Raw genomic sequence first — 14,947 nt, forward strand, 5'->3', positions numbered from 1 at the left:
GACCCTGGCAGCCTGGATCAGATGGGACCCATTAACCCATTGTCTGCAATGGACCTGCCACTGGGAGTATAAAATGTTGTTATATGCAGATGACATTCTGCTCTATGTGCCAGCTTCCGTCAATACCCTAAATAGGTTAATGCAGATAATTACCACGTTTATCCATTACTCAGGATATACCATCAACTGGCGGAAATCACTAATACACATTCTGCAGGGCTGTCTGCCATGACTGCCCTGTGACTATGAGGTGAGGATAGCCACAGAGGGGTTCCATTATCTCAACATCTATATCACTACTGACCCTGACCTGTTTGGCCGTTAGACTGACTAGCGAGACAATCAAAATTTGAGATCCCTACCACTGTCACTCCTTGGCAGAGCCGCTCTATTTAAAATGATGTTACTACCCAGTTTCCTCTACACTTTGCAAAATATGTGGTACCCGGTACACAATTCATATTTTAAAGAGATCAAGGGAGAAATTAAGCTGCTCTGGGATGGGGTCCCAGCACAAACACCACTGAATAAACTCATGAGGTGCATGAGATACAAAAAACTGATCAATAACATGTTACATCCCTTGTCACATCTGAGGCAGCAATGGTCTCAGGACACAGAGTGCCTGGAGGACGATGAGTGAATGGAAGCCCTGGCGTTCAAGGGTGAGGTGGCCATAAAGGCAGTTTTCCGCTAAGTTCAACTAAAGATATTACACTGATCCTATTATGCCCAGACAACATTGGTCAAAATGGGCATAGTGACGGTAGAAAGTTGTCGGCATGGATGTGGTCAGCTTGGTACAGTCTACCATATTGTGTGAAACTACCAAATTGATACAAATATTCTGGGCAGAGGTAATGGTGGCAGTAATGGCGTGTTTGGGTGAAGTGACTGGGAGCATTAGTATCACCTCTGCAAAATGGTGCCTATTGAACATTTGGGGAGAGACAGATTTGACACACATGGAGTGAATAGGGATAACCTTGGAGTTGACAATTGCCAAACGGAACATTGCAAGATTGTGGGGAACGGAGCAGGGACTGCAGCTGGTGGACTCGATGCAGGACATAAATTGGGGTATGTTGGGTGAGAGTGTGGTATATGACGGGAGGGGATGCCCCCAAAAGTAGGTGAAAATTTAGGGGCATTCGAAAGGCTACAGGGGCAATATTTGAAGCTACCTCACTCCTGCTGGTCTCAAAGAGCCACCATCTGGTCAATATGTATCCTTAATCAATGTCCTTTGTGTCCGAGGGAAGGGATGAAGGGGTACAGGAATTGTTGGGTGATGTAATGCTAAAACAGCCAGGTGGAATGCCAGTGTACAACAGCATTGTGAACTTGTTCTTTATTGAATTAACAATAAAGAGATTTATAAAGCAAAAAAAAAGTCTGATTGTAGAAATCTCAATGTGTCTGTGACCCAAGGAAGTCTGACACCGCCACTCCCTCCTTGGGCACCTCCCGCAGCCTTGCCCTGCTGAACTTTACTTTCTCAGACCATTTTTCTCAGACATGTTTTTTAAGTCCAAATGTAAGCACTGACCATGCTTCTTGTATCTTTTTCAGTGAAAATAATAAAATCAATCTCCCTTCTCTCTCTCTCTTTTAATAGTGAATCACAATGTGAGTAATGCATATATATATATATATATGTATATATATATATATACATATATATATATGTGATATAGTGGCCAACTTAGTGACTGATGGTGGATAATCTATTTGAGTTTTACCTCTTGACCATAGTTAGAAGTTATTTGAACAATATCTTCTTTCTCCAACCATGACCAAATTTGTAAAAGACATAAAGGATCTTTGTCCTTATAACTACCTATATAGAACAACAGGCATGCATTTTTCTTGTTTGTTATGTTTATACCCTACATAGTAAAAATGAGAAAAGATAGCTAAATCAGGAGTCATCAGCCTGCCTTTGCTTATCTTCTCTCTCCCTAAATTCCTTTTATTTGTTTTGCTGTGGAAAGTGCTTGATTGTGATGTTTGGTATTAAAAAGAGTATTCATGTGCAATATAAAGGATATTATTAATCTTGTTTAGTCTTACATTGTGGGATCACCACTGTATAATCGATCAGATGTTGCACATATGCAACTTCTTCATTTGCCTCAGATTTATGCCAGGTCTTATTTATTTTTAATTGATGCTGTCTTAATGTTCTAATTAATGTAATGTATAATGCATTTTCTAGCTTGAAGTGTTATGGTTTACAATAAATTGAGGTAAACCTTGATTGAATTGTGCTATATTTGAAGTGGTTTTGGCTACTCTTACAAAAAAGCTTTAGTAGTAAGGATTGTTCCACAGTTTCATCATGCAGTTACCAACGATTGACTTTAAACCCTTACATGTGTATGTCTTTGTTATTCAGGGTGAAAAACGAAGTCCTCAACATCACTTCAGACCCCGGCACACTCTTGATGGAGCCAAAATGAGGGCATCTGTCCGTATGACACGATACTTGGAATCTTGGGGAGCAGCCAAGCCTTTCGCTCATTTACACCATCGAGACAGCATGACCACTGAAAATGGCAAGATCTGCACCACAGTAAGGGATTCTGTTATTCACTTATTTCACTTCCATTACTTTCTCTTGCATACCATAGCCATGTGCCACCCACAGACTCATGTAGGACTATTCCATTTGGGAGCTGGATGATAAGCTCAGTTATTTTATCTAAACGTACCATGAGGAATTGTAGCCAATATACTGATGATGTAGCTCACGCCTATCTATCTATCTATCTATCTATCTATCTATCTATCTATCTATCTATCTATCTATCTATCTATCTATCTATCTATCTATCTATCTATCTATCTATCTATCTATCTATCTATCTATCTATCTATCTATCTATCTGTCTATCTATCTACCTATCTATCCATCTATCTATCCATCTATCTATCTATCTATCTATCTATCTATCTATCTATCTATCTATCTATCTATCTATCTATCTATCTATCTTACCGTCCCCTCTGAGAAATTATAGTTAGGAGTATGTTTCCATAGAAAATGCCTTTTTTTGTTTGTTTAACATTTTTATGCCGTTTGATGAATCTTCAAAAAACATATCAAATAATTGCTCTTTTTTGCCTAGTTTCTTCAATGGAGAGTTTAGGGGTGATCCATCATTCCGGGGCCAAGAAAAAAGTGGGGTATGAAAACGCTAAACCCCCATGCATTTTTTGTAGACTTTTTTAAAAAGGTTTGTAGCCCAACCGACTGAACAGAATTACACCAAATTTGGAAGGAAGCCAGATCTTGGACCAGAAAGCAGCATGATTTTTGTGATTTGGTGTAAATCTACTCAGCAGTTTAGGAGAAATTAAGGTAGAAAAATGTGTGTATGTATCTAGATAGTTGGGTCTGAGGCACTCACACAGGAGTCTCCTGAGCTCCACTTCAAAATATAGAGCATTCTCTTTGGCTTGCAGGGGTTGTGCCTTGAGACCCCTGGAAAGTTACATGTTTCAGCCAATGAAAACCTCAGACTACTCTTTAACTCGCCTAAATGTCTACAGACTTTGGTACAAGTCTGAGAATTGTAAATAAAGTCTTGGCCTTATTTTTAGGCATGCCTGGTCTGTGGTCTCATGTGTGTGTCAGTGGACCCAGCAAAAAAAGTTCTGTATATGCATACCCTAAGTTGCAATCTGACCCCCAGTCCACTCTTAAACCTCATATTTTATAAGGATATAATGCATTTTTATGTTTTAATTGATGACCAAGAGTGTTGTTAGTTTGATATCTTAAATCTAATTCCGTGTAGTCAGCTCACTCAACATTGCTGATGTAGTCCTCGAATTTAATTTGAGATCCACAAACTTCAGATAGGACTTAACATGGGTTCGAAAGTTGCATTGTTTGTGAACCCGTCATAGAGTCTGCAAACTATGGCACAGAAGAACCAACTTAATTCCATGAGATGCATTGCTCACAAACCTGTGTCCACGGACTACAAAAGAACAAAAGAGGGCAAAGGCATATGTCCCAGGGTTTCATTGTTCTTAAATGCCTTTTAGAGTGTGTGATCCTCCTAACATCGTCCTGAGGCCTATTCTTCATGGAGCTTCACGGACCTGGTGAAATGAACCCAAGTTGAAGTACAGTTATTTGGCTATTTGTGCTGATGACTCAAACTTTGAATCCTTTCGAGCCAATAAAGCCATTTTGAAATGCTTTTTTCTCAGACATGTCTGAACATATTTAGACCAAACTAATCAGAGATGTATCCCTGAGTTCTAGGTCTAGTTTCATGCCAAATGTGGTGTAATCCTATTCTATTGTGTTTTATGGCGGAGAACTGTGAATCTTTGGGAATCACTGCTTTTTTAAAACTCTAGCCTGTTTCTTCCTTCACCCTGATGTATTTACAGAAAATTTGCCTTGCCGATCTGAAATTGTTTGTTTTTTAAAAGTTTTGTGCATATTCCTTGACCTGCAGCAAAGTTATTACTGAAACAAAAAATGGCTTTTCAATGTAAATTCAGACCCATTGATAACTACAGAACGTGTAAAGAAAAGAAAAATATAATATATGTTATTGCTGGATTTCACCACATAACACCAATGATAAATTATCTTTTTTGTTAAAAAAAGTAACATGAGATCTCTTGAGTCTAGCAGTCATCAGGCAAAGGGAGAACTCAAAGATTTAAAAACTGTGCTATCATTCTGTCCTCATCTATTGCTGTGAAGATACTTTCAGTACTCCCTTCTAGTAATCTTGACTGTGGTTCAGAAAGATGTCTAGTTTTATCGTCATCATTTCTATAATATAGCTAAACATGGTATCCCAGTAATTGGCTAAGGCTTGTCAGGAGGGAAACATATGCAGGGAAACTGGTGTGAGTTGTCACTTTCAGGCTTTTTAGGGTAGCTTTTCATCTAGAAAAATAACAATGAAAGGAACTTGTTGCACAGAAACATATAATGCTGCATTTAAAGTCTGGATGACCAACCCCCTTTTTAAACAGAGAAATGCCTTGATTACGAGGTCAAAAATGCATCTGTCTTCCAAGCCAGAAAACTGATAAGAGAGTTGAACCCTGAATCCTCCAGCTAGTAACTGTCTCACCACTACGCACCAAGAAACCTCTTAGATGATTATGTACACTCTTTCACAATTCGGTAGCATAAGAGAGTTAACCAAAACTGACTAATCTCCTGAGTGCCAATCAATATTGTTAATAACATTTCCTGAAAAATTCTATTTCAAATAAGAATATCTTCATTTGAATCTTTGAAGGATTCAGACACTGGGGCGAATGCTGCCATAAAATTAAATGTGAATTGTCAACAATTCAATAAACCAATGCTTGGTATATCTAACAATTGGAGATCTGTCCATTGAGATTCTATTGTGGAGCAATACTAGAAATAGACATTTTATGCTGCCCAGCACTCTCTTCAACATCCTTTTAACCCTTTATAATTGATCTGGAGTTGTTCATCGTGCCACAAAACTATCTTCAACTTCTCCAGTCTTTAGAAACATTCACTTGATAATTGAGAGTGGCAGATTCATACACTGCTTCAGTTCATTCTGAATAGAGGTAAAAAAGCTTTTATATTTTAACATAAGACATTGTTAGAAATTGGGTCTGTAGCTGTCAGAGGTATGCATCCTGTCCAAGTAGGGACCACAGTCCTAGTCAGGGTAAGTCAGATATACACTTTAAAATGACCTGTGCTCACCCTCTTGTACCTTCCCTCAGAGCAGGCAGGCTTAACTTAAGAGGCAATATGTAACGTATTGGTGCAACACACACCCAGCAACACAATGAAAACACCACAAAAAGACTCAACACAGATTTAGCAATATAGACAATATTTAGTAAAATAAGACCAAAGTGACAAAAATCCACTCAGTAGACTACAAGTTATTAACTTTTAAATACATTAAAGCAGTGATTCAAAAGAATATATGAGTATTCTAAGGTACGTGTACTATTGTAATTCTAGAAGCCGGTGCGCTTCTATTAAGCAATAATGAGCCCACTGGGAGTTTGGTCCTGCTCTCCTCAGGTGAACATTTGCTTGTAATGTGTCTTGTGGAGGGGTACCAGTACGGCTGTGAGGAGCACAGCAGAAAAACATTGAGTCCTTTTGGGCCCGGCTGCCACTCAAAGATCATGCAGACACCCAGCGGAAGGAGGAACTAAGGCTGCTCAGGTCTAAAAGCACACAGAGGAAGTCACAGGCACGCAGCTGTGAGGCGCTGGGTATATGGTGTACCATTTTACAAGGGACTTACAAGTAACTTAAATATGCCAATTGCGGATATCTCAATGTTACCATGTTTAGGGGAGAAGCACGAGCACTTAAGCACTGGTCAGCAGTGGTATAGTGTTCAGAGTCCTAAGGCCAACAAATAGCTACAGAAGCAAAACAGGAGGTGAAAGGCAAAAAGTCTGGGGCAAGACCACCCTAAGGATGACAGGTCTAACAGACAGCATTTCAAAATCATGGCTAAGCTTAAACTCAAAATGATAATCTCTCTTTTCAACCTGATAAATACTTCAGAATATGAAGTTAAAGAATGTGGTTTTGGTCACATTGCTTCTTTAACAGACTCCTGATATTACCGAAGAATAGTGACATTGTCATCATGTAACAAATTCAAAATGCTGACCTCTGCAGTCAAACAGGGTTCCAGTGTCCACTGTTGCTTGATCCAGACTTTGGATGTTTCCAAATATATGTTAGCAGCACATTGGGAACATGGGCACTCTTCCTCTGATCTAGATTGTGCTAAGAAGGTGTGTGAAAGACATCATTTGAAAGAGAGCCATGCCATTGGGTTGATCAGTAGCATTTTAACATTTCCAATAAAATGTTGCAAAGCCTGCACAACCTAGCTAATAGACATTTCAAATCCATTCTGTTGAATGCCTTTTCACCTGATGTATGTGAATTAGGGAAAAATGAAAAATTAGAAGCCACATGGGGAGAAACCCAATCATGGAAAACCACTTTTAAGGAAATACAAATAAATGGAAAATTAAAAGAATTATTTGAAGAAAGATAATTTTAAGGAACAATCTGAAACTATATTAAGCTTGGGTAGAATTTAGGAGAAGTGAGAATTTTTGGGGTTCTGGAATAAGCGTTTGTTAGGCCTGACATGCTAAAGTTGTGTTTACCCAGACTTTTTTGCTTCCTTCCCCAAAGTCTTGCTGATTCTCTTTTAGTGGCATTAGGGCCCTGCACACTTTTCTACTGTAAGTAGAGTGGTAAAGCACACACGCCCTTCCTACATATGTTAGGACATGGTGCTAATCAGTATGTGCATGCTTGAATAATGATGTTTTAATATGTACTGAGCCTGCCACCGTAGGCCAGTGTGTCTGCACTTAACCAATGGAGGTTTAACATGTACTAAGCGTGCCACTGTAAGCTAGTGTCTGTACACTTGCACAATTAAGTTTTAATATGTACTGTCCCTGTCACATCCGGCCTGTGTGACCGCACTTGCACCTTTAGTGCTCTCAATCTAGTGTACAGCCTGTCCCTGCAGGATTGTGTGTGTGCCAGGGCACAGTGCCATAGGAGTGAAGAACGCCCATGTGTATTTTCACTTCCAATAGGATTGCCCTGCCCAAAGGTTAACATGGGGGAAAGTTTACTATTACTCCTAACTGCAATAGTGGATTACAGTGGAGTAACGTCATAATGTTTCCTATCATTTAAATCCTCCTGACAAACTCATTCCTAAGGTAAAGTTGGTTTTGTCAATAATCACTTGGAAATGCCACTTCTAGTATGTGGTTTAATAAAGTTCATACATTTGTCTCTTATTACAAAATATGGCCAACATCAGCAATCATAATCCAGCACTAGCACTCCCTTTGAGTGAGAGATACGCTCAGAAGTCTGAAAACACCACAAAACATACCCATCCTTTCATTAGGACAGAGTATCTTGTACCCAAGAAAGTACATTCTGTGACAGGAAGACAGGATGGGTCTTCCTCTCACAGAACACCCCCAGAAAATAAAAATACACAACAATAGTTCTTGTCAGGGCCAAACTACCCAAAACTGCAGTGACCTTAGCAATTTAAAAAATACTTGAGATATACTTGAGCATCCACCTTCTATCCTCCTATAAATCTCATGCTCAAGGAATTCATAACTTTTGAGATTGTGGTTCTCACACTATTTAAAGTTACCTAAGGATCCCAACCGGGGATAAGAAAGGAGATTTACACAGTCCCTTCAATAGGCCTAAAAGGTGCATGGTTTAGCCAAAAATAATTTGATTATATGAGTAATGGCAATTACACGATTCCTGCCTTTTATACACTGCCCAAAATTCACAATGACAAAAAAATAACAAGTAGACCCATTGATGCCGGAATACGTTGATTTTTTTACCTTTTGTACCAAAGAAAAGGTTTTACATGAAAGACAGTTTATCAGTAATTACTCACATTGAAGGATTAGAATTTGATGAACAACATGACCTACTAGTCAGTATGGACAGCGAAAGTCTCTTCACCAATATTCAAAATCTTCAGCATAGGACTAATCCCATATGGTGGATTAGTCCAATGCTGAAGATTTTGAAAACATATGACATTATCTTTCATGGACTTACAGTTTTAGGAGGACCATATATATACACATATACATATATATATACATATACATACATATATATATATATATATATATATATATATACCTATACACACACACACACACACACACACAAATATATATATATATATATATATGGTAATGCTAGATTATAATTGTTGATGCTGGCCATGTTGTGAAATAAGAGATAAATGCATGAACTTCATTAAACATTTTTTTGTATGTATACATTGCACCACACTTGTCCATATGTTATATCATTTTTTATATAAATCTGGTTGGATCTTGATGGTGGCTGACTTTGTATATTGGTATGAATTGTACATAACTCCTCCTGGAACACTGTCTCTCTGTGTATTGGATAACCCAGTTCCATGGGGAAAATCTTAGTTAGGACTTCAAGAAACTGGCCATTTCTCTGCTCTAAAACACTTTGTGTACCTTTTTAAATTTGAATCTATTCCACACTTGCGGCTGGGGAGCACATCTGTGCATTCCATAGCGACAGCTATAAACCTTGGGCTCACAATTAGAATAACAGACCTCTGCCAATTGAGGGCCTGCCTGGATAGACTGAAGGGAAAAGTTTTGACACTTGGCCTCTCGGGGGTCAGATCATGGCCCCACTAAAGATTAACATCTACATTCCATGGCCCCATGGCAGACAGGACTAAAATTTAGGGGAGACAACTGTAGTTCAAAGGGGAACCCTCTGAACCTCCCCCATCTTCAAAGGCACACTACAGTACCACTACTGGCTGACCATTGCAGAAAACTAGGGATACACTTGCAGGGACATGGGACCAGAGACCCTGCACCATGTGGTCCAAACTGTCAGAGGATTCTGTTGTGCACAGGACTATTTACTGCCCTTGGAAGGGACTGTACAACCGTGCATCCTTTCTGCATTGTGGCTAGCCTGGGCAGACTGCCTACTGTTGTGTGGCACTCTGAAGTGTGCTCTCCAAGGGCTTATTTGCTTGAGCTATGTTCTTGGTGGAGGTCTCAGAGACATCAAAGACCTCCTGAGAGGGACCTACACTTTCTACCTGTGTCATCTTGAGAGCGGTGCACTCCTAAGCGTCTGCAAAGTCTGCTGGTTTACACCTGGTAGCAGCGGCATGAGCGTGGACCTAAATATTGTTCCTGGAGACCGGATTGCCTGGTGCGGAACCTTCAAAGTGCTGTCTGCATTCAAGGAGTGTTGCCCTTCCTTGTGGTTGTAAGCGGATTTACCGGTTGCAGGACCCAACGTGGCCAGCTTTGTTGATTGTGCCGCATTTCTTGTGTATGAAAAGCATGCAGTGTCCAATTCACAGGTTGCGATCCTCAGAGGTGGGGGCATACCCCAAGCAGTGCTGCATTCTACGTTATGTTGCACTGCTGAACTTTTGTCTTTTGCGTGTGCCTGGAATTGTCTGGTGTGACATAAGTCATTGTGTACCACACGTTGTGCCAGATGTGTGCCAGGGAGGTACAGAATTTGGTAACTCTTCGTTTGTGTTTGAAATTTGTCTGGTGCAACTCTAGTCATCATGCACCAGATGCTGTGCTTTATTCCAGGGAGGTACGGACATTGGTAACTTTCCATGAGCGATCCAAATTGTCTGGTGTGACTCAAGTCATTGTGCACCAGACGATGTGCCTCATTACAGGGAGGTACGGTGTTTGTAACTCCCATGTGCAAGAGGAATTGTCTTGTGCGACTCAAGTCATTGCGCACTGGATGGGGTGCCTCATTCCAGGGAGGTACTGTATTGGTCTCTTTTCATGTGAAATCAGAATTGTCTGATGTGACTGAAGTCATCACGCACCAGACATGGTGCCTCATTCCAGGGAGGCATGAAACTAGTAACACTTTGTGTGCAACTGGATTGTCTGGTGTGACTCAAGTCATTCCCGCACCAGAATCTGTGCCTCATTCCACAGAGGGGTGGAATTGGTAACTATTTGTGTACTGGAGTGCCTGGCCTGGGTGGGCACTTAAATGATCAGCGTGTGTCCCACGATGACCCTTCCCCTGTGCTTTGCAGACCTGGGCCAGCATTGGTAGGCACGGTGCAGAGACCTTTGAGTGAACTTCCCGAGTGGTGGCCAATCCTCCATTTGTCAACTGTTTCCTGATCAGCCTTCTATCTATTCTTTCCCCCCAACTGTACCCAGGGACCCTGAATAAGTGCGGCTGCGATCAGTCTAGTGTCTGAAGAAAGGTTGCTTTTATCTCCAGTTCATGGGGGCAGCAGGGTAGTAGGGATTGGTTGAATGGTGGAGGGAGGTTTGAGCCCCTGCAAGTAAAGTGACAACTGACATGCCAGATATCAGTGCACTGCACTAGTGTGCTGAGTGCGAATGTGTGTGAATACACGCTATTCGAGTCTACCTGATATCTGTGGCAATGTGTAGCGTTGTGGCGTGAGTTTGTGGGAGTGACAGCCTGTGATTTACGACACCAGACAGCTGTGTTGCCGTACACATTGTTTCCTTGCCAAAAGACAATAACAGTTGACATTGATTCTTACAGGAGAGCTATTTAGAAGTGTTGAAATCATCTGTGTATACAAATTGCTGCTAACGTTGTGAACCGGGGTGCAACACTAGAATTGTGTGATACTGAATGGGATACCAGCTGGGGTGGGTCCCATGCTGACAACATTTTGCACTGCATAAGGGAGCTGGGAGGGAACGTATGATTCTTCCCATGTGCACATATTGCTAATATTGTTTTTAACAAGGTTGTGCCTAGTACTGCTAATGATATTTCTGAATATGATTTATGCCCATATTTACATAATGTTCATGTTATGTTAACTAATGGCACATGTTGAATACAAAATTTATTTACATACAACTAATTTAAAGTCTCTTTTGTGACACTCAGTCTGTTTATTGTGCAAGAGTGCTATGCCAATGCTTTACAAATTGCCCCTGTGAAACGCCTGCCTGCTCAGTGCCAAGCTACCCAAGGGTGAGCACAGGTTATACAGTTAGTGTAATCACCCACCTCTGACTGGTGTGGTAGGTTCTGCCTAGCAAGGGCCTCGCCTCATCCAACCAGAACATGCTGCCTCCAAGAGTGATGTTTAGGGGGGATGAGAGTTTTTTTACGGGGCAAGGATGATTGGAGTTCAGGCATACCAATGTTTTTTTAGGGTTCAGAGATGGGTGGTGTTCAGGGGTGTGTAGGATGCTAGCCTGGTTTGTAGTGGGTACCAGAGGAACTTACACCTTATACCAGGTCCAGTTGTCCCTTTGGTATTTAAATGTAATCTGTGTCTAGAAGCCAGGCTGTCTAGAGGTAGCTGTAGGCAGAGCAGCCAAGTGTGAATTAGGAGACATGTAAAGCTCTTACATTACCACTGTGGTCATACAGTACTCACACACATGAAAGACAATACTCAGTGTTACCAAACATAGAGGTACTTTATTTTAGTGACACTATGCCAAAAATACTTTGGAGACTATGCTTCCTTAGAAGGTAAGTAAATTACCCAATATATACAATAGTAACCAAAAACAGGTAAGTAAATAGTCATAAAATAGTGAAAACAGTGAAAACACAATAGGTTGCAATGGGCCTAAGGGGAACACAAACCATATACTAAAATAGTGGAATGCAAAAGTCGGTTTCCTGCCTAGGCAAGTGCAGTGTGTAGAGAGGTGCTGGGAGTGTAAGAAAACACCAAAGGTAAGTAAAATACCCCACACCAGAGCCCAGGAAAGCAGGAGTAAAACATGGCAAGTTCCCTAAAACACACTAGAAGCCGTGATAGAAGACAGTGCTAGAACCAGAAGAGACTGCAAGACACCAACAATGGATTCCTGGACCTGAAGACCTATGGAAGAAGGGGACCAAGTCCAAGAAGCACTGAAGAGTCCAGGGAGAACAGGAGCCCCTGGATGAAGGTGCAAAAGGAGAACCACCGATGAGAAGACAAAGTCAGTACACCAAAGAAGACAGATGCGGGTTCCTGGTTGGTGCAGAAGATGTCCCACGCCGGATGGATGAATACAGTCTGGTTTGCATTGCTGGATTCCGCCAACAAACCTTGGCACACGCAAAGCTCGCAGTTAGTGGAAAATGGCCCTGCCCGGGACCAGGAGGGACCTGGTGGCCTCTACCCAGGAGGGGGAGGCAGAGGGGGCTCTCGGAAACTCAGAGAGCCCTCAGAAGACCAGGCAGCATGCACAGGAGTCCCACAGCATGGGGACAAAGAAGGTGCAAATGGAGGCCCACACAGCATGACACAAAGGAGTCCCACACTGCTGGAGAACCCCTCAGGAAGCTGTACATCATATGATGGAGGGCTGGGGGCCTAAGCTGTGCTGTGCATGAAGAACTTTTTGGAAGGTCACACACAAGCCTTGGCAACTGCAAGTCACTTGGTGCAAGGGGGTACTGTCTTGCGTGGGGATGCAAGCTCTCACCTCCACCAAATTTGGAAATCTGGCTGTTGGGACTGTTGGAGTCAATTTAATCCACCCTCGTGTCACTGAATCCACACCTGTGATCCAAGCTACCGGTCATCGCTGCAGAGAGGTGCCTGCTGAAGCAGGGAAGTGATTCTGTCACTCCACAGGGGATTCCTTTGGTTCTTCTGGTGCAGGCTGAAGACAGGCAGTCCTCTGAGGATGCATGACCTGGAAACTGTTGCAGTTGCTGGCAGGAGCTGATGATACAATGTTGCAGAAGTCGTCTTAGCTTCTTTGTTGCAGTTTTGTAGAGTTCCTGGATCAGTCAGCAGTTGATCCGTTATTAGAAGATGAAGTAAAGGATGCAGAGGATTCCTTTTGGAGTCTTGCAATCCAAATCTGAAAAAAACACTCAGAGGAGAGACCCTAAATAGCCCTGAGAGGGGGATTGGTTGCCTAACTAAGTAAGCACCTATGAGGAGGGGTATTTGACATCACCTGCTGGCACTGGCCACTCAGATGCTCCCAGAGTGCCCCACCACCTTGGAATCCAAGATGGCAAAGCCCAGGGACACTCTGGAGGAGCTCTGGGCACCATCCCTGGGGTGGGGATGGACAGAGGAATGGTCACTTTCCTTTCCTTTGTCAGTCAAGTTTCATGCCAGATCAGGGACTGGGGGTCCCTGAACCGGTATAGACTGGATTATGCACGGAGGGCACCATCTGTGCCCTTCAAGGCATTTCCAAAGGCTCTGGGGGATACCTCTCTCATGTCTGTAGCACTATTTACAAAGGGAGAGGGTGTAACACCCCTCTCCTAAAGGAAATGCATTGTTCAGCCTTCCTGGGATTGAGCTGCTGAAGCCCCAGGAGGCCAGAAGCCTGTCTGTGAGGTGGAGCAGCTGGTGCTGCAGTGAAAACCTCTGAAGGCTGGTATGGCAGTACTGGTGGTCCACTGTGGAGCCCCCAGAGTGTATGTGATTGTGCAACCAATACTAGAATCAGTATCGGGGTACAATTCCCAGTTGTTCCCAGTTGTTAGACACCTTACTTGGTCATATTCAGAGTTACCATTGCAAAACTGTACATAGGTATTGACCTATGTGCAGTGCACACTTAAAATGGCAGCCCCGTACTCACAAAGTCCAGGAAAATGGGCCTGGATGACATGGAGGCACCTCTGCCAGTGCAGGGGTGCCTTCGCAGACACAGGTACTTTGCACCCAGCCTTCAGGGTTGGAAGGCCTGATATATAGGTGACTTATAAGTGACCTGGTGCAGTGAAAATGGCTGTGAAATAGTGTAGGCACTGTTTCACACAGGCTGCAATGGCAGTCCCGTAGAAGGCTTTGTGTGGGCTCCTTATGGGTGGCAAAATAAATGCTACAGCCCATAAGGATCCTCTGGAACCTCAATGCCCTGGGTACCTAGGTACCGTATACTAGGGACTTATAAGGGGGGTCCAGTATGCCAATTTGGAGTGAAATACTGAGTTACCAGCATGTAGTGACAACTTTTGAAACAGAGGGAGCATGAGCACTGTGGTCCTGATTAGCAGGACTCCAGTGACAATTTAGAAAACAGTGAAACACACTAACAAGCAGGCCATAAACCATAAGTACTGACGTCCTGATTAGCAAGATCCCAGTGACACAGTCAAAAACACACTGACATCAGGTAGAAATTGGGGGTAACATGACAAAAAGTGGATACTTTTTCAGAATTGGTAAGGGGCTTTTAGGATTCATAGATGAGTGGCTTATGGGCTAGTTAGGGGTTTGAGGTTTCAAGGATGGATTAAGTGTAGGCATAATGGGCATATTTTATGTTCACAGATGAGCAGAGTTTATGACTGGTGGGGTAGAGTTTTGGGGTGATGATGGGTTTTAGCGTTTGGGCT

The 14,947-nt window shown here is 42.3% G+C and overlaps 1 protein-coding gene across 1 annotated transcript in view; it reads left to right on the forward strand.

Annotated features, from left to right (window-relative positions):
• Window positions 1–14,947, forward strand: part of ADCY2 (adenylate cyclase 2) — a 4,811,883-nt gene that overhangs the window by 3,332,768 nt on the left and 1,464,168 nt on the right. Inside the window, exon 10 of the mRNA XM_069219709.1 lies at window positions 2,399–2,575. Within this exon, the coding sequence (XP_069075810.1) occupies window positions 2,399–2,575 (177 nt within the window). The remainder of the gene's footprint in view (window positions 1–2,398; window positions 2,576–14,947) is intronic.

This window comes from Pleurodeles waltl, chromosome 2_2 (assembly GCF_031143425.1).
Source record: "Pleurodeles waltl isolate 20211129_DDA chromosome 2_2, aPleWal1.hap1.20221129, whole genome shotgun sequence".
In the NCBI taxonomy this organism is placed as follows: Eukaryota; Metazoa; Chordata; class Amphibia; order Caudata; family Salamandridae; genus Pleurodeles; species Pleurodeles waltl.